This window comes from Lissotriton helveticus, chromosome 4_1 (genome assembly GCF_964261635.1).
Source record: "Lissotriton helveticus chromosome 4_1, aLisHel1.1, whole genome shotgun sequence".
NCBI lineage: Eukaryota > Metazoa > Chordata > Amphibia > Caudata > Salamandridae > Lissotriton > Lissotriton helveticus.
In genome coordinates, this window is record NC_136063.1 from 1,551,159,439 (window position 1) to 1,551,177,103 (window position 17,665).

Here is a 17,665-nt window from a genome sequence, read left to right on the forward strand (position 1 = left end):
GAGGGGGGGCGGCCAAGCAGTTTGCCAGGGCCAGTTTCGGTCCCCAGTCCGGCCCTGGGAGTGAATCTGACCTGCGCCTTGCAATGGATGAATCCAGTGAAGCAGTGACCACGGGCCACATGTCTGGCTATACCCTTCCCATTTAGGGCAACAAAAGGATCAAATGATGGTCGGAATGCTGAACAATGAAAACATTCACCCACAGTCACAAAGATCTAGGTTTAATCAATTGTTCTTTTGCTCACTATGCCACCCTGCTTTGGAACCAGCGATATCCAAATCAGTCTTGACCCTGTACCTAATGGGAACAGTCCAGCCTGAACTACCAAGCAAGATCATCCCAGGAACGGAAACAAGCGTACTGGGACTGGTTTTAGGGCATCACCCCTCATCAGCTAGACCAGCTTGAATCCAGTGTCGCAGTGAGCACAGGACACACATCTGGGCATATCCTACCCACTTAGGGCAACAAAAGCAAAATAAACATATCATGGACAGAATGTTAAACAATGCAAACATTCACCCCCAGTCACAAAGATCTGGGTTTAATCCATTGTTCTTTTGCTCCCCACACAACTCCAGTTTGGAACCAGCTATATGCAAATCAGTCTTGACCGTATTCCTCATGGGAACAGTCCAGACCAAACTACCAAGCAAGATCCTCCCTGGAATGGAAACAAGCATCCTCAGACTGGTTTTGGGGCATCTTTGGCATTTGTCTGCCCTTACACCATTTGTGCCTTCAATCTGCCTTGGGTGATGTGACTGGGTGTAACAGACGTTTAGACTTTGTAAATTCTTCTCAGACAGTCGCACAATAGAAGGATAAGGTGGGCCCAAATGGACCATCTGCTAGCAAGATGGAGGGCTGAGCTGAGCACAGTCCCATTAACAACTGAATAGGGAGTGTTCTGTCTCCACACAGAGGACCTATCACCTTCACATTGCAACTGCAATCAGCTTGGAGCCAGGGCAGGGAGGTTAAGAAATTTGATGCAATTCGAAGCCACTGTCTGAAAGCTTCTCCCACCATCAAGATAGAAGGCATCAGGATATACATATAGGACCTAAGATAATAGCTCTTCAGTTCACTCCTGGACCTGTAGAAGGACTCTAAAAGGACTTCATGCTGCTGTAACCTGATGTGCACTGTGCAAGACTGCTTTTCTATACCTGGATGGACTGCTGTGCTGCCTGGAGCCTGCCTTGGACTCTCAGAGGCCAACCCTGCTGTTGTGCCTGCATCTTCGTCTGAACTCAAGACTACTAGAGTGACTTCAAGGGCTAGTTTGCTGGTCTCATGTTCAGAGCCACAGGGATACAAAAGGCTCCCACCATCTTGAACCTACACTTGGACCCAGTTTGAGGGAGTTCTGAACCTCCTGGTGGTGATCCACCAGTACTGGACCCTTGTTTGTGGTGCCAAATGTGCCCAAACAGCGAAATCCCAAAACTGAGGACTTTGAAAATATTTGTCCAAAATCTGCTCTCTGAACTACGTGGAGACTGGGACCAACCTGCTCGCTATTTACCAGAGGAGCATCACCAGCCAGATTGAATTGCAGCTTTTCCTGCTACATTCTTCTTTATGTTATAAGAAAAAGGCCAGCAAGGGATTTTGTTCTATTACTATTTGTCAGCGTTGTTAGGGCCTGTTATGAAAATCAAGGTTCCTAAAACTGTTCTTAGTCAGTAGCTGTAGTGAATCATTAACTTCAGGCAAAGAGTCACAAAAGATCAATAAATACAGTGTTACCACGCTAACACAGTAAATAAATGCAAAGACCAGGGTTTTATATTGTCTGAAGATTATTATTTGTTTTCAAGACAAAGAATCTTTTTATAAAAAAGAAGAAAACATTCTTATAAAATAGGGTACATACATAGGTATTAGTTAGATATTCAAGGTGTAGGTTATTTCCTCCTTTGATATATCTAAACAAAAAGTCCAGACTGCTAACACAAAATAACACAATGATTTCAACTAAAAACCAGAAGAAAATCAAAGATGATACAATAGATCACATGCAGAATTGGATTGGATAGTCGACGTTTCGGTCTTTTAAGGAATTTTTCATAAGACCATCGTCAGGACAAAGAAATTCTACATACAGTAGATGACCCTCTGTGAAAAAAACAACATTATATTACAATATATTCAGACCTGGTTAAAAACTATGCAAAATTCAGTTCGAACAATCTATACTTTTATATTAATTAGAGCCTTTTACTAAATTCTTGTGCAGTCGATGTGGCGGCTGCAAAAGGTAGGCAAAACAGATTATTTATCTATCTTTCAATCAAAAATCAAATGTCATTGAATTTAACAACAATGAAGACTCACTTTTACTCAAGTAGAGATAAATCCTCTCTCTATTCAAAAAGACAACAGCAATTCCAATGGTTTTGGTGATGAGAAGCAAAGAAATTAATCCTTTTGTGCCAGAATTACTGCAAAAAAAGGGGGGCAACCGATAAGATATCAACCCATTACAGTTTTGAAACAGGCAATGCCATTGATTGTCAAAAAGAAGGGGCAGTTTATTCATTTACCTCGTATTATAAGCTGAAGTGATTTCAAATGTTCAACAAAGTATCTAATACTTGCTGATCGGTGAGAGGACGACCGTTAGGTTCTAGTTAAATAAAGAAATAAGCATTTTAGGCTTTCAATGTATTATGCCTATTCAAACTGCAGCTTTATAATTTTATGCATGTTTTACATGAAACTCTCATTTTTTGAGTCCGATTTGTTAAGGTTTGTCAAATCACGAAGCCATTCGATTTACATAAACGTTTATATCGGGTTGACAAATCGATTTTTAAACACGAGCAACCGGAAGGTTTATTTTCAATAGCTACTTCAAGTGTTGTGCTAGTTAGTTTGAATCGTACTAGATCGTATCAACAGGTTGTTATGGCTTGTCAAATCTATAGCCAGTCAAATTGCAAGCACGTTTGTTTCAAGTTAACACACCCGTTTTTTGGCAGATATAACATGAGGGTTTATTTTTTGTTATTTGTTAGGGGACATATTCACAACAGCATAATCGAGTGTTAAATAGGTTCGTTTAAATTATATCACCTGATAGCTGTTACAGTTACTTGCACATTTTGAGCGCCATCTTAACTTAGTCAGTTAAATACATGCCGGTATATACATGCTGCAAACAACTCTAAAAATCGCTAGCTTACTAGCGTGACACTAGTTCGATACATGTAGTTGTATATTCTCATAGAGCACTAGGCCTCTCTATATTGTGGCCTCAATAAAGAGCATATACTTTTTAGTCCCGATTGTAAGGAAAACAAGACTCAACGAGTTAAGAGGTGAAAGAAAAATCTTTCAAAATAATTCCTCTAAATTACTTACTTCACGAAGATGAAAGAAGGAATCTCAGTCATAGACGCGCCGGACCGCAAACAAATTGGGTTAAGGTTTGCAACAATGTTACCATAGTGGGGCTTGTTTTTAAATGCGTAGGTGCACGCCAAGTTATTGTGTAATCTCGCAAGATTACGCCATGGAAAAAGTCGCCACGAAGTTCGCGATAAACGAGGAGGCCATCTTAGCCTGTGCAACTTATTTAGAATAATTGCACAAATCATCGCATTTCTGTATAAAATTTAGTTTAACAATGGAATAAAACCATCAGAAAGGCCTCTTAGTAGTTTGGAACGATATGTAAATCGATATTACACATTCGTTGTTGCATTCGGAAATTCGGCAGGTGCATTTACAACAAGGTTGGATTTTAGTGTCACATTCCTAGTCACAGTAGGGTTCGCTCGAAATCAGATGTCTATTTTTGGCCCCATATATAACTCAGTTTGTATTGGTTTGGTTTTCAAGGATGTTTTTTTTTTTTAAATAGCCAGTTTTATATCATATAGGGAGGCTCTGTCGCCTGGGAAACGGCGCTCACAGTCTATTTTTTATTTTTTTTTACATTTTTTTTTATTGAAGGAAGAAAACAAAAAGTACAAAAAAGTACACACTTGTTGTACATTTACAGTAAAACAATATACCTGGATAAGTACAACATTATTTGAATAAACAGTTTATAGACAGAGAGACGTTAGAAACAGAGATCTGACAAATACTAAGCCTTAACAGAAATAATTGTATAAATAAATAAAGATTTACAAATAACTTTGACCAATATTATACGAATATTTAAATATTTGAGCTGGCCTCATTTTCTTGTTAATTCAATTAAATGATGATTCAAAAAAAATTTTACCAGATTTTTTCTTTCTTTTGTAGAGACTTGGGGCCCCTGTGCTTTGCTAATGACAGTTCCATGGAATTAGTTTCTTTCATCAGAAGCCACCAATCAAAAACGGTTGGGATATCTTTCGATATCCATAATCTAGCGATGATTAACCTAGCACAAGCAAAGATGATAGTTATTAATTCTTTATAGGGACAATTCGTTTCCTGGATATCTAGTAAAACCAATTGTGCTGAGAGTGGTGGTATGACAATTTGTTTATAATTTATTACTTCAGACAGTTCTTTCCAGAATAACGAGAGCGCTGGGCAAGAGTAAAGCATATGTTCTATACCTGCGGCGCTCACAGTCTAAACAATTCCTATACATAAAGTGATATATTTACATCAGAGTCACAGCTTACAAAAGATCTACTTGTTAATCACATGTCATTAAAACATCATCTTGACTGGTATACGTCATTTGATTCAATATGTATGTACATTTGGTGGTTCAAATATATCACTACCATGGCTTACTTAGGAATTAACAAACAGTCAACATAAATGTCAAGGAAAGCAGAAAATCGGAAAAACTCAGTGAAAACCTGAACAGTTACAAATCAATAGCTTTCAAGTCAGACATGCTAAGGTATGCCATTCTGTACAGGAATTCATTCCGTTTTTAACACTATCTGCAATTTCAATCCAGCGGTTTTCCTTAATGGTCAGAATTTTATCGCCATTTTTCTGTCTAATAGAGGATTTTACTACATCAATCACCCACCAGGTCATTTCTCTTTCAGAATGTTTGGCAAGAGAGTAGTGATCTACTAATGGGGCATTCTCAACTGTGCGACGAATGCGAGACTGGTGTTGGAGAATTCTCTGCTTGATCATCTGGGTGGTTTTACCGATGTAGAGTTGTCCACATGGACACTGAATACAGTAAATTACGTTACTGGTTCTGCAGTTGGAAAAGTGCTTGATGGTAATTTTACGACCATTAATATCAAAACTTTTGATGTTAATGGTAGTGTTGCAGGCCATACAGTTGTTGCATTTGTAATGGCCTTGTACTGGGGACAGCTGTTTCATGTTGTCCACAATATTTAAATCCTGACAGTCATAGGCATGTACCAGACGGTCTCTCAGATTAGGACCACGCTTGAACGCGAACATTGGTTTCTCTTTTAATTCGGGTAGTTCTTTCAACAGGGGCCAACTTTTTGTTATAATTCTTTTTACTTGTTGGCTGAATGTGCCAAATGTCGTTACACATACCAGTGGTGCCTGGTTGTTCTTAGGTTTAGTCTGGAGCAGTGCTTCTCGATTGTTGTACCATGCGCGCTTCATAGAATTCTTGAGGAGCTTGTTTGGGTAACCTCTGTCAAGCAGCTTTACTTTCAGAATTTTTGCCTCATGGAAATAGTCAGTCCGTTTGAAACAATTTCTGCGCAGCCTCAGAAACTGTCCAAAGGGTAAACCGTCACGTAGAGATTTAGGGTGGTGACTGTTATATTTCAACAGAGTATTGCGTGTAGTTGGTTTTGTATACAAAGTTTTGTAGATAGTATTGTCGTCATTCGCTTTGATGGTTAAATCCAAAAAGTTCATTTCATGTGCATTATAATCAAGAGTAAATTGTAGATGTGGATTTCTTTTATTCAGCCACTCATGGAATTGTGTCAGTAATTCCTTGTTTCCCTTCCATATGAGGAAGACATCATCTATATATCTTAGCCAACATGATATGTTGGCCAACAACGGATTTAAACTGTCATAGATGAATTTTCTTTCAAAGTTGGTAACATAAATGTAAGCTATGTTGGGGGCATAAACTGCCCCCATTGCGACACCCTTCAGTTGTTGATAGAACTTCTTCTCGAAGAGAAAGAAGTTCTGGCACATAGAGATTTTGATACAGTTCACTATGAATTCGCTGGGGACAGTGTGTGGTCTTTCACGACTGTCTAAAAGATCTTTAATAAGCAAGAGGACCTCATCTTGCGGAATATTAGTATACAGACTGGTGATGTCCATAGTTACTAAGTATTCCTGATCTGGATTGTAGTCGTGGTTTTCTAGTCTGGTTATCACAGAGGTGGTATCCCTGATGTATGTGTCTGCCTCAATTACAAACGGTCTTATAAAGAAATCCGAATATTGCGCAAGTGGCTTCAGAATTGAATTGCCGCCAGCAACAATCGGTCTCCCTGGTGGTTCAGTGGCATGTTTATGTATTTTTGGGAGGATGTATATGGCTGGTACTGTTGGAGATGTATTAATTAGAAAGGCAGCCTCTTTAGTACTCAGCCAACCTCCTTTAAGTCCTTGATCGCTTAAGGTCTTTATTTCTATTTCTAGTTTCGGGGTGGGATCTGATCTTAGTAGTTTGTAATTATCTGCTACAGATAGTTGTTTCAGCATTTCTTGTCTGTAGGCTTCACGGTCCCATAGTACATTCTTCTTTATAGCAGCAAATCCTTTTCAGCTGTCCTTCACCTTGGGAAACTTTCTTTGGTTGTGGCCCTCTGCCTCGTCTCGCTGGCGACTTCCAAGAAAAGAGACTAAGTGTGAACGTAGAAATGTTCGCCATAGCTCTGAACCAAGACTCCCCGACGACAATGCGCCCTCCTCTGACATTGCCTGCAGCCTTGCCTCACTGAACTTTACCTTTTCAGAAACATGTTCCCAAAAGTTCTTCTAAGTTTGTAGTGAAGAGTTTATTCACAGGCTACATGGCAGTAGAGCCCACACCGTGCAGGCTCCACCATGCACAGCTCAACCTCCAACTGCCACACTTCAAGTGGGTTCCAACCTCCTAGGGAACCAGTGATATTCCATGTATTGACATGTAATACTACATCAGAACACTCAAACTTAAGACTCTAAATAGGACTAAAGAAAGATGCAGTAACAACATGAGATGCAATACTACAAAGTCCAAAAGGAAGCGCAGATGGGTCGAAGACACCTCTTGTATGTGATCCCAGCTCCATTGCAGTTGGCCATATTTTTTTACTTTAACCCGGCATCACATGATTAGATGTTCGCAGTCAGCTCTATGATCTTTTAAGAGCGTTTTTTTACTACAATCTTTAAAAATGCATACCCCCAGTTCTCCTGATTGGGTTGATGCCATTTTGGTGTCAAATAATGTATTAAAATGTACTTCTAAATTAGTGTGGGAATTTTCTTGTGTTTTCACTTTATTACTGTTTGTATGCTGCATAAATACTTTACACATTGCATCTAAGTTAAGCATCACTGCTTTTTGTGACAATCTATCCTGGGCTAAGCATAGCAATATTTTGTTAAAAACCCTGCAAGGGACTGTGGCTATTGCTTGACCAGGGCTCACTCTTCCCCTAATAAACAACCCAGTATCTCACGTTACTCATGACAACAACTAACTAGCATGAATGCTGTAGATATGCTTAGGTACCTGCTCAATCCAGAAGAAAAGGAAACTTATGATTCAGGGAGTAATAGGACCCTGGCAAATGCGTTGTGTGGAGCCTCCCCTCAGGTCTGGGACTCTCAGGAATTCTTTTTCACAGAAACATGATCAGGCTTTATTATTGACAGCATCATAGTGGCATGATCTGCAAAAATCAACTAGCAGTACCTGCAAAAACCTTAGATTTCAGTGAGGTGGATCACCTGTTTGAACATCTTGGGCTACAATGCAATGTGTTGGGATAGTAAAGTTGACTTTTTGTACTCATTAAAATCGATGGACTACTTCGTAGTACTGATAGCAACTTGTTTTTTTTCACAAGTACAGCTATTGAAATTGATATATTTTCTAAATGCATTTCTTTGTCTTTTTCTTCTAGGTTGGATGCATGCCTTGGATATGGATTTCCAATTCCAGCAATTCCATTGTCATCCTTGCTCCTAATGGAGTAAATGAAACAATGAATGAACTGCCGTGCGATACAGCACACTATGCTTTCCTTGCCTGTGTGGTGGGGACTTTAAGCCTGGCGATATTTTTACGCATATCTTCATTGCCAAAAATGATACTTCTACTTTTTGTATCCATTTTGTATATAGCTATTTTAGAACTGAGCGGGTATAGGAAAGCAGTGGGGTAAGTTTCAAAAACATGAAAAACATCTTAAATGCATGAAATAAATGTTAACGTTTTTGAATCAGTAAACATATTGATAATGAGCAACATGTTCTACATTATTTTTGCTAGTGTTCATGCAAGTGTCACAAACAACTGTGTCCGTCCAAGGGCCATTATAAGCAATTCAGTTGAGTTTGACAGAAATTTCATTTGATTTGATGTATATTTGTAAAGCACACAAAGGCCCATTGGCTTCAAGGCACTGTAGTGTAAAACAAAATGCAGAAGACTAATAGAATCCAGAGAATATAGTGCCTATTATACGGTAAACAACCAGGTTTTTGTTGCTTTCCGGAAAGGGAGATGCATTTCCAAGGATGGGAGACAGAGGGCAAGAGCATTCCAGAGCCTTGCTGCTGCAACTGAGAAAGCTCTGCCTCCCCATTTCTCCCTCTGAGTTCTGGGCACAGTCTCCAGATTTCGATGTGCTGAACGGAGGCTTCTAAGGGGCATATACCTTTTAAACATGGCTTTAATATCGACTAGACTTACAGTTTAAAGAGCTTTGTGTTCTGTGCGTAGATCCTTAAACCATACGTGTTTCTCAACCAGTAACCAGTAATTCAGACAGCTGCGCATTACGGCTGGTATTTAACATCTCCCCAACGCGTTTTGAAGCAACATACTTCTTCTTCATGGGGCAAAGTTCAATGAATGACGGAAACACTGCAACCATTTTAAAAACGTACTCTCGTATGGAGTCGCATCCGTAAGATTGGAGGCACCTTTGGGTAAAATGTCGCGTGGCGGCCACGGAGGATGCACCACCCGGATGGAACGCCAGATCAAATGTTGACAAATGCACGGACCCCACCAAGGGGGAAGAATTAAACTACAGCTACCAGTATGCCTCACTGGAGAGTGCATACAAAATGGAAATAAATGGTAGCAGTGTTTCCATCATTCGTTGAACTTTGCCCCATGAAGAAGAAGCATGTTGCTTCGAAACGCGCAGGGAGATGTTAAATACCAGCCGTTCCCGTTAGAAGTGTTGGCAGCCAATCATATTACAGCATGAGGACTGTTGGATTTGTGAAGGATCATCTTCACTAGATATACAAATTTGTTTTCTGGTTAATATTTGTCAAACTACTGAACAGATGAACACCAAATCACAAAAAGCATGATCTGGGTACCAACATCTAGCTTCCTGCCAAATTTGGTGTAATTCCGTCCAGTGTTTTGGACGGTGGGCTTGTTCAAAGGACCTATGGGAATTAACATGGGAAACGTAACCCCCTTTTTTCTCATCCCCTGCTAAATGAATCTCCCCAAAACTTTCCAGGCTCCAACTGAAGTAGCTGAAAAAATATTTTGAAAAATTTCACAAAGATTCATTAACGAGCACCAAAGAAATAGACAACTGCAAATCACCTTTTTGATAGAAACTCCTTCCTATCTACAACGACCTACTGGCGACTGCCATTGACATAAGGAAAGTAGATGTGAAGTTAAGAATAATAAATGTATGCTTGCCTATTTGAACTTAGCTTCTCAAAATTTCGTTCCTCGATAAGTTTGACACGATATTCTTTACACACAATATTTTTAGCATCAATACTCCATCAGACAACCTGTTGTAGTTTGAAGTGCAAATTGCGCAATATGTGCTCTTTATTCCACCGATTAAATTCAAAACCCTAGTTTTTTTATTTTTGGAATGGTAGCTATCAAAAGCACTCCGCCCATAATCAGGACTTAAAAGACTTCCATTACAGGTTATGGGCTAAGTTCCTATCCAAACATGAGTTTGCACGGGAATGAGAATTATGTGTAGTGTGGTAATTATCACAACCTTCAGTTTTGCACTGATAAATTCCGAAAGATCAAAATTGCTGAAGTTTATTAGCGAAAAGAGACATGGAAAAATAGACAAAACATGTAGGAAATGGCATGAAAACTGATTCTGAATGTCATGTCTCGTTATCCTATTGATAAGTCAGAAATGTAGTTATTTACCACATGTGCTAAACACCTCATTCTTGAGTAATGTACCACAAGTACTAAATACCTAATTCTGGAATAGTGTACCACATGTGCTAAATACCTCATTCTGAGGTAATTATTTTGACTATGAATAGTAAATCCCACACTCTATTCCGACAAATGTGTAATGTGGGCCTAGTAGCACACTGTTGGCCTCATGTATGATTGGCAGAGTAATTGTTGGGCTATTTATTGCACCTGATAAAATCGGACTCCACTGAGTCTTTTTTAAAAAAAAATGTTTTTATTCAGTTCTTGACAATCCATTCATAACATTGATTACAGAAAATCCAAAAAAACACAATGATAAGCTGAAGAGCAAATAATAAAATATAGCAGCATCTCAAAAAAGAATAAAGCCTGAAAGAAGAAATTTCATGTCCAGAAACATACATAGAATTTTAATCAAAATACGTCCCCCATATTTTTTCAAATTTACGCAGTCCCCCAATCCTTTGTGCATATATAAATTCACTTCTCCTTACTCTCTTCATTTTCTCATACCATTCATCCAAAGATGGTATTACATCTGTTTTCCAATACTTGAGAATCAGTGATCTAGCCACCGCTACTATATTATATATCAGTTTTGCCAGTGACTCAACCAGATTAAGCTCTGGATCAATACCAAATATAATCAGTCTTTCATAATTAATAATCATACAATGCATATGAAGTGAAAGCAAAGAAAAAATGCCCTCCCAGAATGCCCCAATTCTGGGGCATAAGGCTACTATGTGAGACCAATTAGCCAAATCTGGTCGAGAACATCTAAAACAGATAGAAGATGTATTACTAAACATTCTAGCAAGGACTGCAGGTGTGTTATATAGCAGCCATTTACTAAAAAACAAACTTCGCCTCTAATTAGCGCCTCTCAATACCGAGAAATTAAACTTATTTAATGTTTTCCACATATTGACTGTTAAGTTGAGACTTTCTTGTTTCTGCCATTTTTTAGTTGCTTTGATAGTCAGGTCCTCCTCTCTACTTTGTGCTAGGTTTCTTCTCCATTTTCCTGGTTTCTTAAATAGTGAAGACCAAAAGATATCATTGGATAAATCTGAGGCTCGACTGATCTGTACGAAGTCATTTTGAACAAAAACTTTATATAGTAGATTATATGAACCCATAAGAAGCAAATTTCCCTCAGTTAGAGAAAGCATCTCGTTAGGAGTTAGCCAAGCTTCATTTTCCACGAAATTCAATAGTGATGTAAACCCCAGTCTAACCCACTTTTGAATAATTTCTGCCCCATTTTTATACCAAAACCCATAATAGCATCACTAAATGGAGTTTTTAAACTAAAGAGAGAAAGTGAGTATCTCTTCAACATGGCATCTCGTTTTTAAAAAAAACAATTTAAAACCTTGTATCTGACTAGTTTAGGAGATTTGGGTATGGATAATGGAGAAGACATTTTGGCTTCTTTACATATTGTTTCAAAAAAGAAATTCATAAACAGTACTTGACTTGACATTGAATGTTTGAATCTTGAGAGATAGTGTGCAAAATAAGCAAAGTAATAGTCTCTAAGGTTTGGGAGACCGAGACCTCCTTGTTCTTTCTCTTCATATAGAGTATTAATGGCAATTCGTGGAGTCTTTTTAGCCCAGAAAAAAAGCTGAAAACATAGATTCAATTTTTGAAAAGTAAGAGCCCGGTAATGAACATGGGATATTGGAAAACAAAAAATTAAATAGGGGAGAACCGACATCTTAATTAATGCCACCCGGCCTAGAATGGACAAAGGTAGGGTATTCCAACATAAGAACAGATCCCGAACTTTTTTTATTAAGGGTTCAAAATTCAAAAAATACAATTCACTTACAGATGGCGTAAAATAGACACCCAAATATCTTTTGGGTCTATTAATAATACAGTTTTGAAAATCCGGGTGTAATTCGGGAGTAATACTACCACAGATTAAGATCTCGGTTTTCCTCCTATTAATTCGATACCCTCCAAGTGCTTCAAATTCTGCAAAAACAGAAATAGCCCGTGCTTGCGAATGCATCTCCGGTTTAAGGAGAAGCATTATGTCATCTGCATATAATTAAATTTTATCCATAGAGGATATAGGTGGTAGGATATCCATAGAATTCCGGATTGCCACCGCCAGTGGTTCTATAAAGAAGGCAAAGAGAACAGGGGACAATGGACATCCCTGCCTTGTCCCTCTTTGCACTGAAATTGAACCCACCATGGATTTGTTAATAAGCACATGGGCTTTTGCACCTTGATACAAATTTTTAACTAAGGTTATAATTTGTGAGGGGATTCCAAAAAATTGTAAAATAAAGAAAAGTGTATCCCAGACCACCAAATCAAAAGCCATTTCTGCATCTAAAAGAAAAACTAAAGCCGACACCTTACATGTTTCAAAATAATCTAAGGCCTCAACCAAATAGTGAGTGTTAGTGATGAGTTGTCGACCTGCGATAAAACAATTTTGATCTGAATGAAGCGGAGAAATATCATTAAAACGTAATGAGAGTAATTTAGTAATGATTTTATAGTCTGAATTTAGCAAAGTAATGGGTCTGTATGAGTTTGGATCATTTGCTTCCTTCCCTCTTTTAAAAAAACTAACCACAGTCCCGTCATAGAATGATGATGGGATTGGGCCACCTTCTAGCATGGAATTGGATAATAAAAGTAATAGTTTAGATAGGGAGGTGAAAAATATAACAAAAAATTCTGCAGGGAAACCGTCTGGTCCACAAGCCTTTCCATGTGGCAGAGATTTAACTACAGCTTTTAGTTCATCCTCCGAAAACGAAGATGCCATTGCTGCTTGCTCCATCTGAGAGAGAATGGGAAGATTATGCTTGTCTAAGAAATTGTTTAATCTGTTTTGATCCGTAATATGGTGCGAAGTATAAATTTTCTCGTAATGAGACAACATAATCTGTCCTATCTCTGCTGTATCTGAGGTATCAGAATCATTAATTGGAGATTTAAGAGAATGAATTAGATTAGCTGCCGCTTGTTCTTTGACCTGCCATGCCAGAAATGTACCCGTAAAATTACTGTGTTCGTATGTTTTTAATTTCCTCACTTCTCTCAAAATAAAGCTCAGTTCACGTTTTGCAGCATTTAGTTGATTATTTAGCCTAGTAGATGGATTATGATACATTTGTTCTACCAAATCCTGGATATTCTTCTGTAATAGATTCTTTGTATCCCTAAAAGCAGCTGATTCCCGCGCATCCCTTCCAATAGCAATCCCCCGCTCTAAGCACAGTCCCCGGGGGAAGGGCCCCGGGCTTAGATGGCGTACCTGCTGATGTTTTTATTAATGATAAGGCGCGGTGGGCTAGATATATATTTCTTTTGGGAAACGCCATTCCAAAGGGAGCGGCCGTCCCGGAATTATGGAAGGGAGCGATCATTATACCCATATACAAAAAAGGGGATCGGTCTCTTCCAGTCAACTACCGGCCGATAAGCCTGATTGCCACCGTTCAAAAAGTGGTAGGTAGGATGTTGGTTAACAAATTGATGGACTGGGTTGATGAGAACAATGCCCTGTCCCCTTACCAGGCTGGTTTTCGGTGGGCCACTAGTACAGTTGACCAGGTGTTTCTTTTCATTCTGCTCCAGTGGGGGACAGTGGTGTTAGGCGAGGGCAGTCTGTATGTCGCTTTTGTCGACCTGCGGGCTGCCTTCGACCTGGTCCCAAGGAGAAAGCTCTGGGCAGTTCTGAGTGAAATGGGTCTCCCGGCTGAGTTACTTACCCTGGTTATGAGGTTGCAGGAATGCAACTTCGCTAAAATCCAATGGGGCATGCATGGTGAATCCTCTGATGACTTCCAGGTTGAACGTGGAGTGCGCCAGGGGTGCGCAATGGCTCCCCGGCTATTCTCACTATTCATAAATGGGATTCTGGCTCAAATGTTGGACGCCAGTATAGACGCGCCATCGTTGGCGGGCACCAGGGTTCCGATCCTGATGTTCGCCAACGATACGCTAATTCTATCCAAAACACCAAGCGGCCTGCAGCGAGCTTTGAACATCTTTGATTCTTTTTGCGGGGAACATGGCCTGGAAGTCAATGTGGGTAAGACTAAGCTGATGGCCTTCGCACCAAAACGTAGACCCAGGCCGAAAATATTCTTGAATAATAGTTTGTTAGAGGTGGTTACCGTATTCACCTATCTTGGGATTCAGATAACAAACGATTCAAGATGGTCCCAGCACATAGAAATGGCGGTCTTGAGGCACCAACAAATCTCGGGGGCACTTCGGGTGGAGCATAAAAAATCCAGGTCCAAACCAATAAAACCCGTCTTGGCAGTGTATAAGGCCATGGCTCTTGGGTCTGCTCTATATGGGGCAGAGCTGTGGGGCTTTGGGAAACTTCTCCCCTTGCAGTCCTCTGAGAACAGGTGTCTTAGGGGAATCACAGGACTCCCGCAGAGCACCCCACTGATTCCCCTTGGTCTTGATCTGGGGAGGAGAGCAGTTAGTGATCTAGTGAGGTTGCGCCCGATTCTTTATTGGAGACGGCTCTGGACTACCCCGGAGATACAGCATTACGCAGAGGGGTTTTTAGCCATAATAAATGCTGATATCTTTCATAGGATAGAATGGCTGAAAAATCTTAGGTCTTCCCTATGTGATCTTGGTCTCTCAAATTTATGGGATAATCCAACCGGGGAGCTCTTTCGGAGCAAAAAAGTGATTAAAGATCTGTACTGGGATCATGTAGCTGCAAGGGTCTGGAGCAAAACTAAATCTGACTCCATGACGGGGCGCTTTGTGGAAGCTAACCTGTATCCAGTTTTGGAACCCTATTGGGATAGCATAACCAACCCTGGGGACAGAAAGCTTTTCTTTCAGTTAAGATCAGGTGCCCTCCCAGTGAGATCTTTGACAGGTAGGTGGAGGAGCTCCTCCACTCTATATTGCCCAGCCTATGGAGCACCAAATGAAAGTATAGGCCACTTCTTATTCTCCTGTAAAGCCTATGACATCCCGAGGAAAGTTTGGCTAGTCCCTGTTTGTAAAAATCTAGGAACATCTAGGGGTGTAGAGGCCTTACGAATCATCTGTACCTCCACCCACATGCCTATAGTTTTAGCAACAGCTAAGTATTTGGGTTGGGCATGGTCCATTAGAAGGAGGGCTGTTCCCAAGACTACGCCGAATGGAGTATCTCTACTGGCTCCCGTGTAAATATGTACCAAGTTTTATATCTCTTTGTTTTTAACCAATTGTGTATGTCAGCTTAATCTTTTTAAACTATTGTATTTAACGAGGAAACAATTGTTTAATGATGTTTTTAAATGTATGCTTGTACTTTTATGAGATAAATCCTCGAATAAAGCTTTTGAATCCGAGTAATTGCATTCCACTCTCAAGCAGACGTCTTCCAAGTCTTACTGCTTAGGTATATTTCAGCTCTATATTTTATGATTCAAAATCCCAAAGGTAAACGATTCATATATTAAACCCCTACTTGCTGGCCCTCACTTAAATCTGAGATTTAAGACAAAAAATGTTGCACTCTTTATTATTTGTAAAACGTCTCTATTACTTGTAAAACGTTACTAGCCATTCTCATGTCACTCTCACCTAATGAAATATTATGTTCATGCGAAAAAGTTACAAAGAAAACGCCTGTCAAAGTCACAGTCATCTCAAATTATTAAATCATATTTTAGAATATCACTCTATTAACGAGATTGTATTGACACAATTCTGTCCATATTCACAACTCACTCTCTTTTTATTGTCATGGGCAAAGAGGAGAAATTGTTGCTCATGCTCCTTGATAAGGGTATCTAAAAATGCAAAGCATAAAGGAAATGTTTCATTGGTCTTGTTCACAGTAGTAAAATCTCTACATTTAGGTGTAAAAAATAATATAGTCAATTACGACATTTGGAAATATTCAGGTCTATACCATCAGATTTCCCATGTGATATCATTATGTAGTCTATATTTTCAACTAAACAAAATGGGATTTCCTAATGTAAATTTGATCACAACCACACGGTATTTATTATAAAAATCTAGCACCCATACAAAAGGGCCAAAGATTGAGACTCTCGAGAAAATGTAATGTATTCCTCCACACAGAAACTACCTAGAAATTTCCACACAAGGCTTCTCCATTAATCAGACGTTTGATCTGTAGCCGCTTGAACACTAGGCATAATTACATGAAGTTTCTAGAAAATTACGTGAAAATACAGGTAGTTATATGAAATGTAAATCCGTCATTTAGCGCTCTAATTTATAGCATAATTAGTTTACGCTTAAACAAAAACATGGAAAACACAATTCCCGCAATCTGCATCCACTCTTGTTATGGCTGTTCATGTTGTTCCCTCCTCTCCTGTGTTATAATTTTGGTGAGAATGGTGGCATAATTAAAGCAATGTGGCACAGTGGCATCATTTTGGGAATGTTGCGTAACAAGTGTAATACGAAATTCTCCAAATTACGTAAATTAAGATGGATTAATTTAAATTTAGACCTAGCCTTATAATGTACTCGAATGGTAGTGTAGTTGATATTAACACTCAATATTGTTTCTAATTCTGAATCTAATTTAAATATTGTGTTAGCATAATTACCTGTTAACTCTAGTATTTCGCTAAATTATAAATCTGTTTTTTCCAAGGGGAGGCTCATTTTATATGCGAGGCTATGAACCCATCCTGGCCATTTTACTGTTTTCTTGCGCATTGGCACTACATTCCAGGCAAGTGGATTTGAAGCTACGTCTGGACTACCTCTGGGCCATGCAGGCAAGTCACAATTCTGACTTAATTGTTAAGTTTAGATTTAAGCCATTGCACAGGTTACTTTTGCTTTACACATTAATGCCATTAGTATGCTTTGATGGAACAATTTTTTCAAAAGAAACATTGAATAAAATAATCTAGATTTTATTTTCAATGTTGCATTTGTTTGGAGATGATTTAGATTTATGATCATGTTCAAATAGTTTGGGCCTCGTTCCCATATAGGTAGCTGTGACCTGGTTTTGTAGTAACCCTGGCTTACTCCTGAATGTATATTGTGGTACTCTTGTCTTACTCCTGTAATTAAGAAGTAAGTCAGGAGTGAGCCAAAATTACTAATCACTAACTTCTGTTATTGAGGAGTAAACCAAGAGCACTTCAGGAGTACGTCACATCTACTCATAGTCTGTGTAATCTGAAATTTTAGTTTTTTTAAACAAATATCATAGGAACGAACACTGATTTGCCACAAAAGGGACCACATTTGGAGTTAGAAATCAGAGCTATTGTATGGTAAGTTTGTTTCGCAAATGTCCATGGTAACAGCACAAAACCAGTGTTTCTGAA

General features: G+C 39.1%; 1 protein-coding gene across 3 annotated transcripts in view; it reads left to right on the forward strand.

Moving 5' to 3' along the window:
- The window catches only part of ADCY1 (adenylate cyclase 1), a 1,411,272-nt gene that overhangs the window by 1,163,845 nt on the left and 229,762 nt on the right, over positions 1-17,665 (forward strand). For all 3 annotated transcript variants that reach the window (XM_078685844.1, XM_078685845.1, XM_078685846.1), the window contains 2 exons: positions 8,056-8,312; positions 16,975-17,101. In XM_078685844.1, the coding sequence (XP_078541970.1) occupies positions 8,056-8,312; positions 16,975-17,101 (384 nt within the window). The remainder of the gene's footprint in view (positions 1-8,055; positions 8,313-16,974; positions 17,102-17,665) is intronic.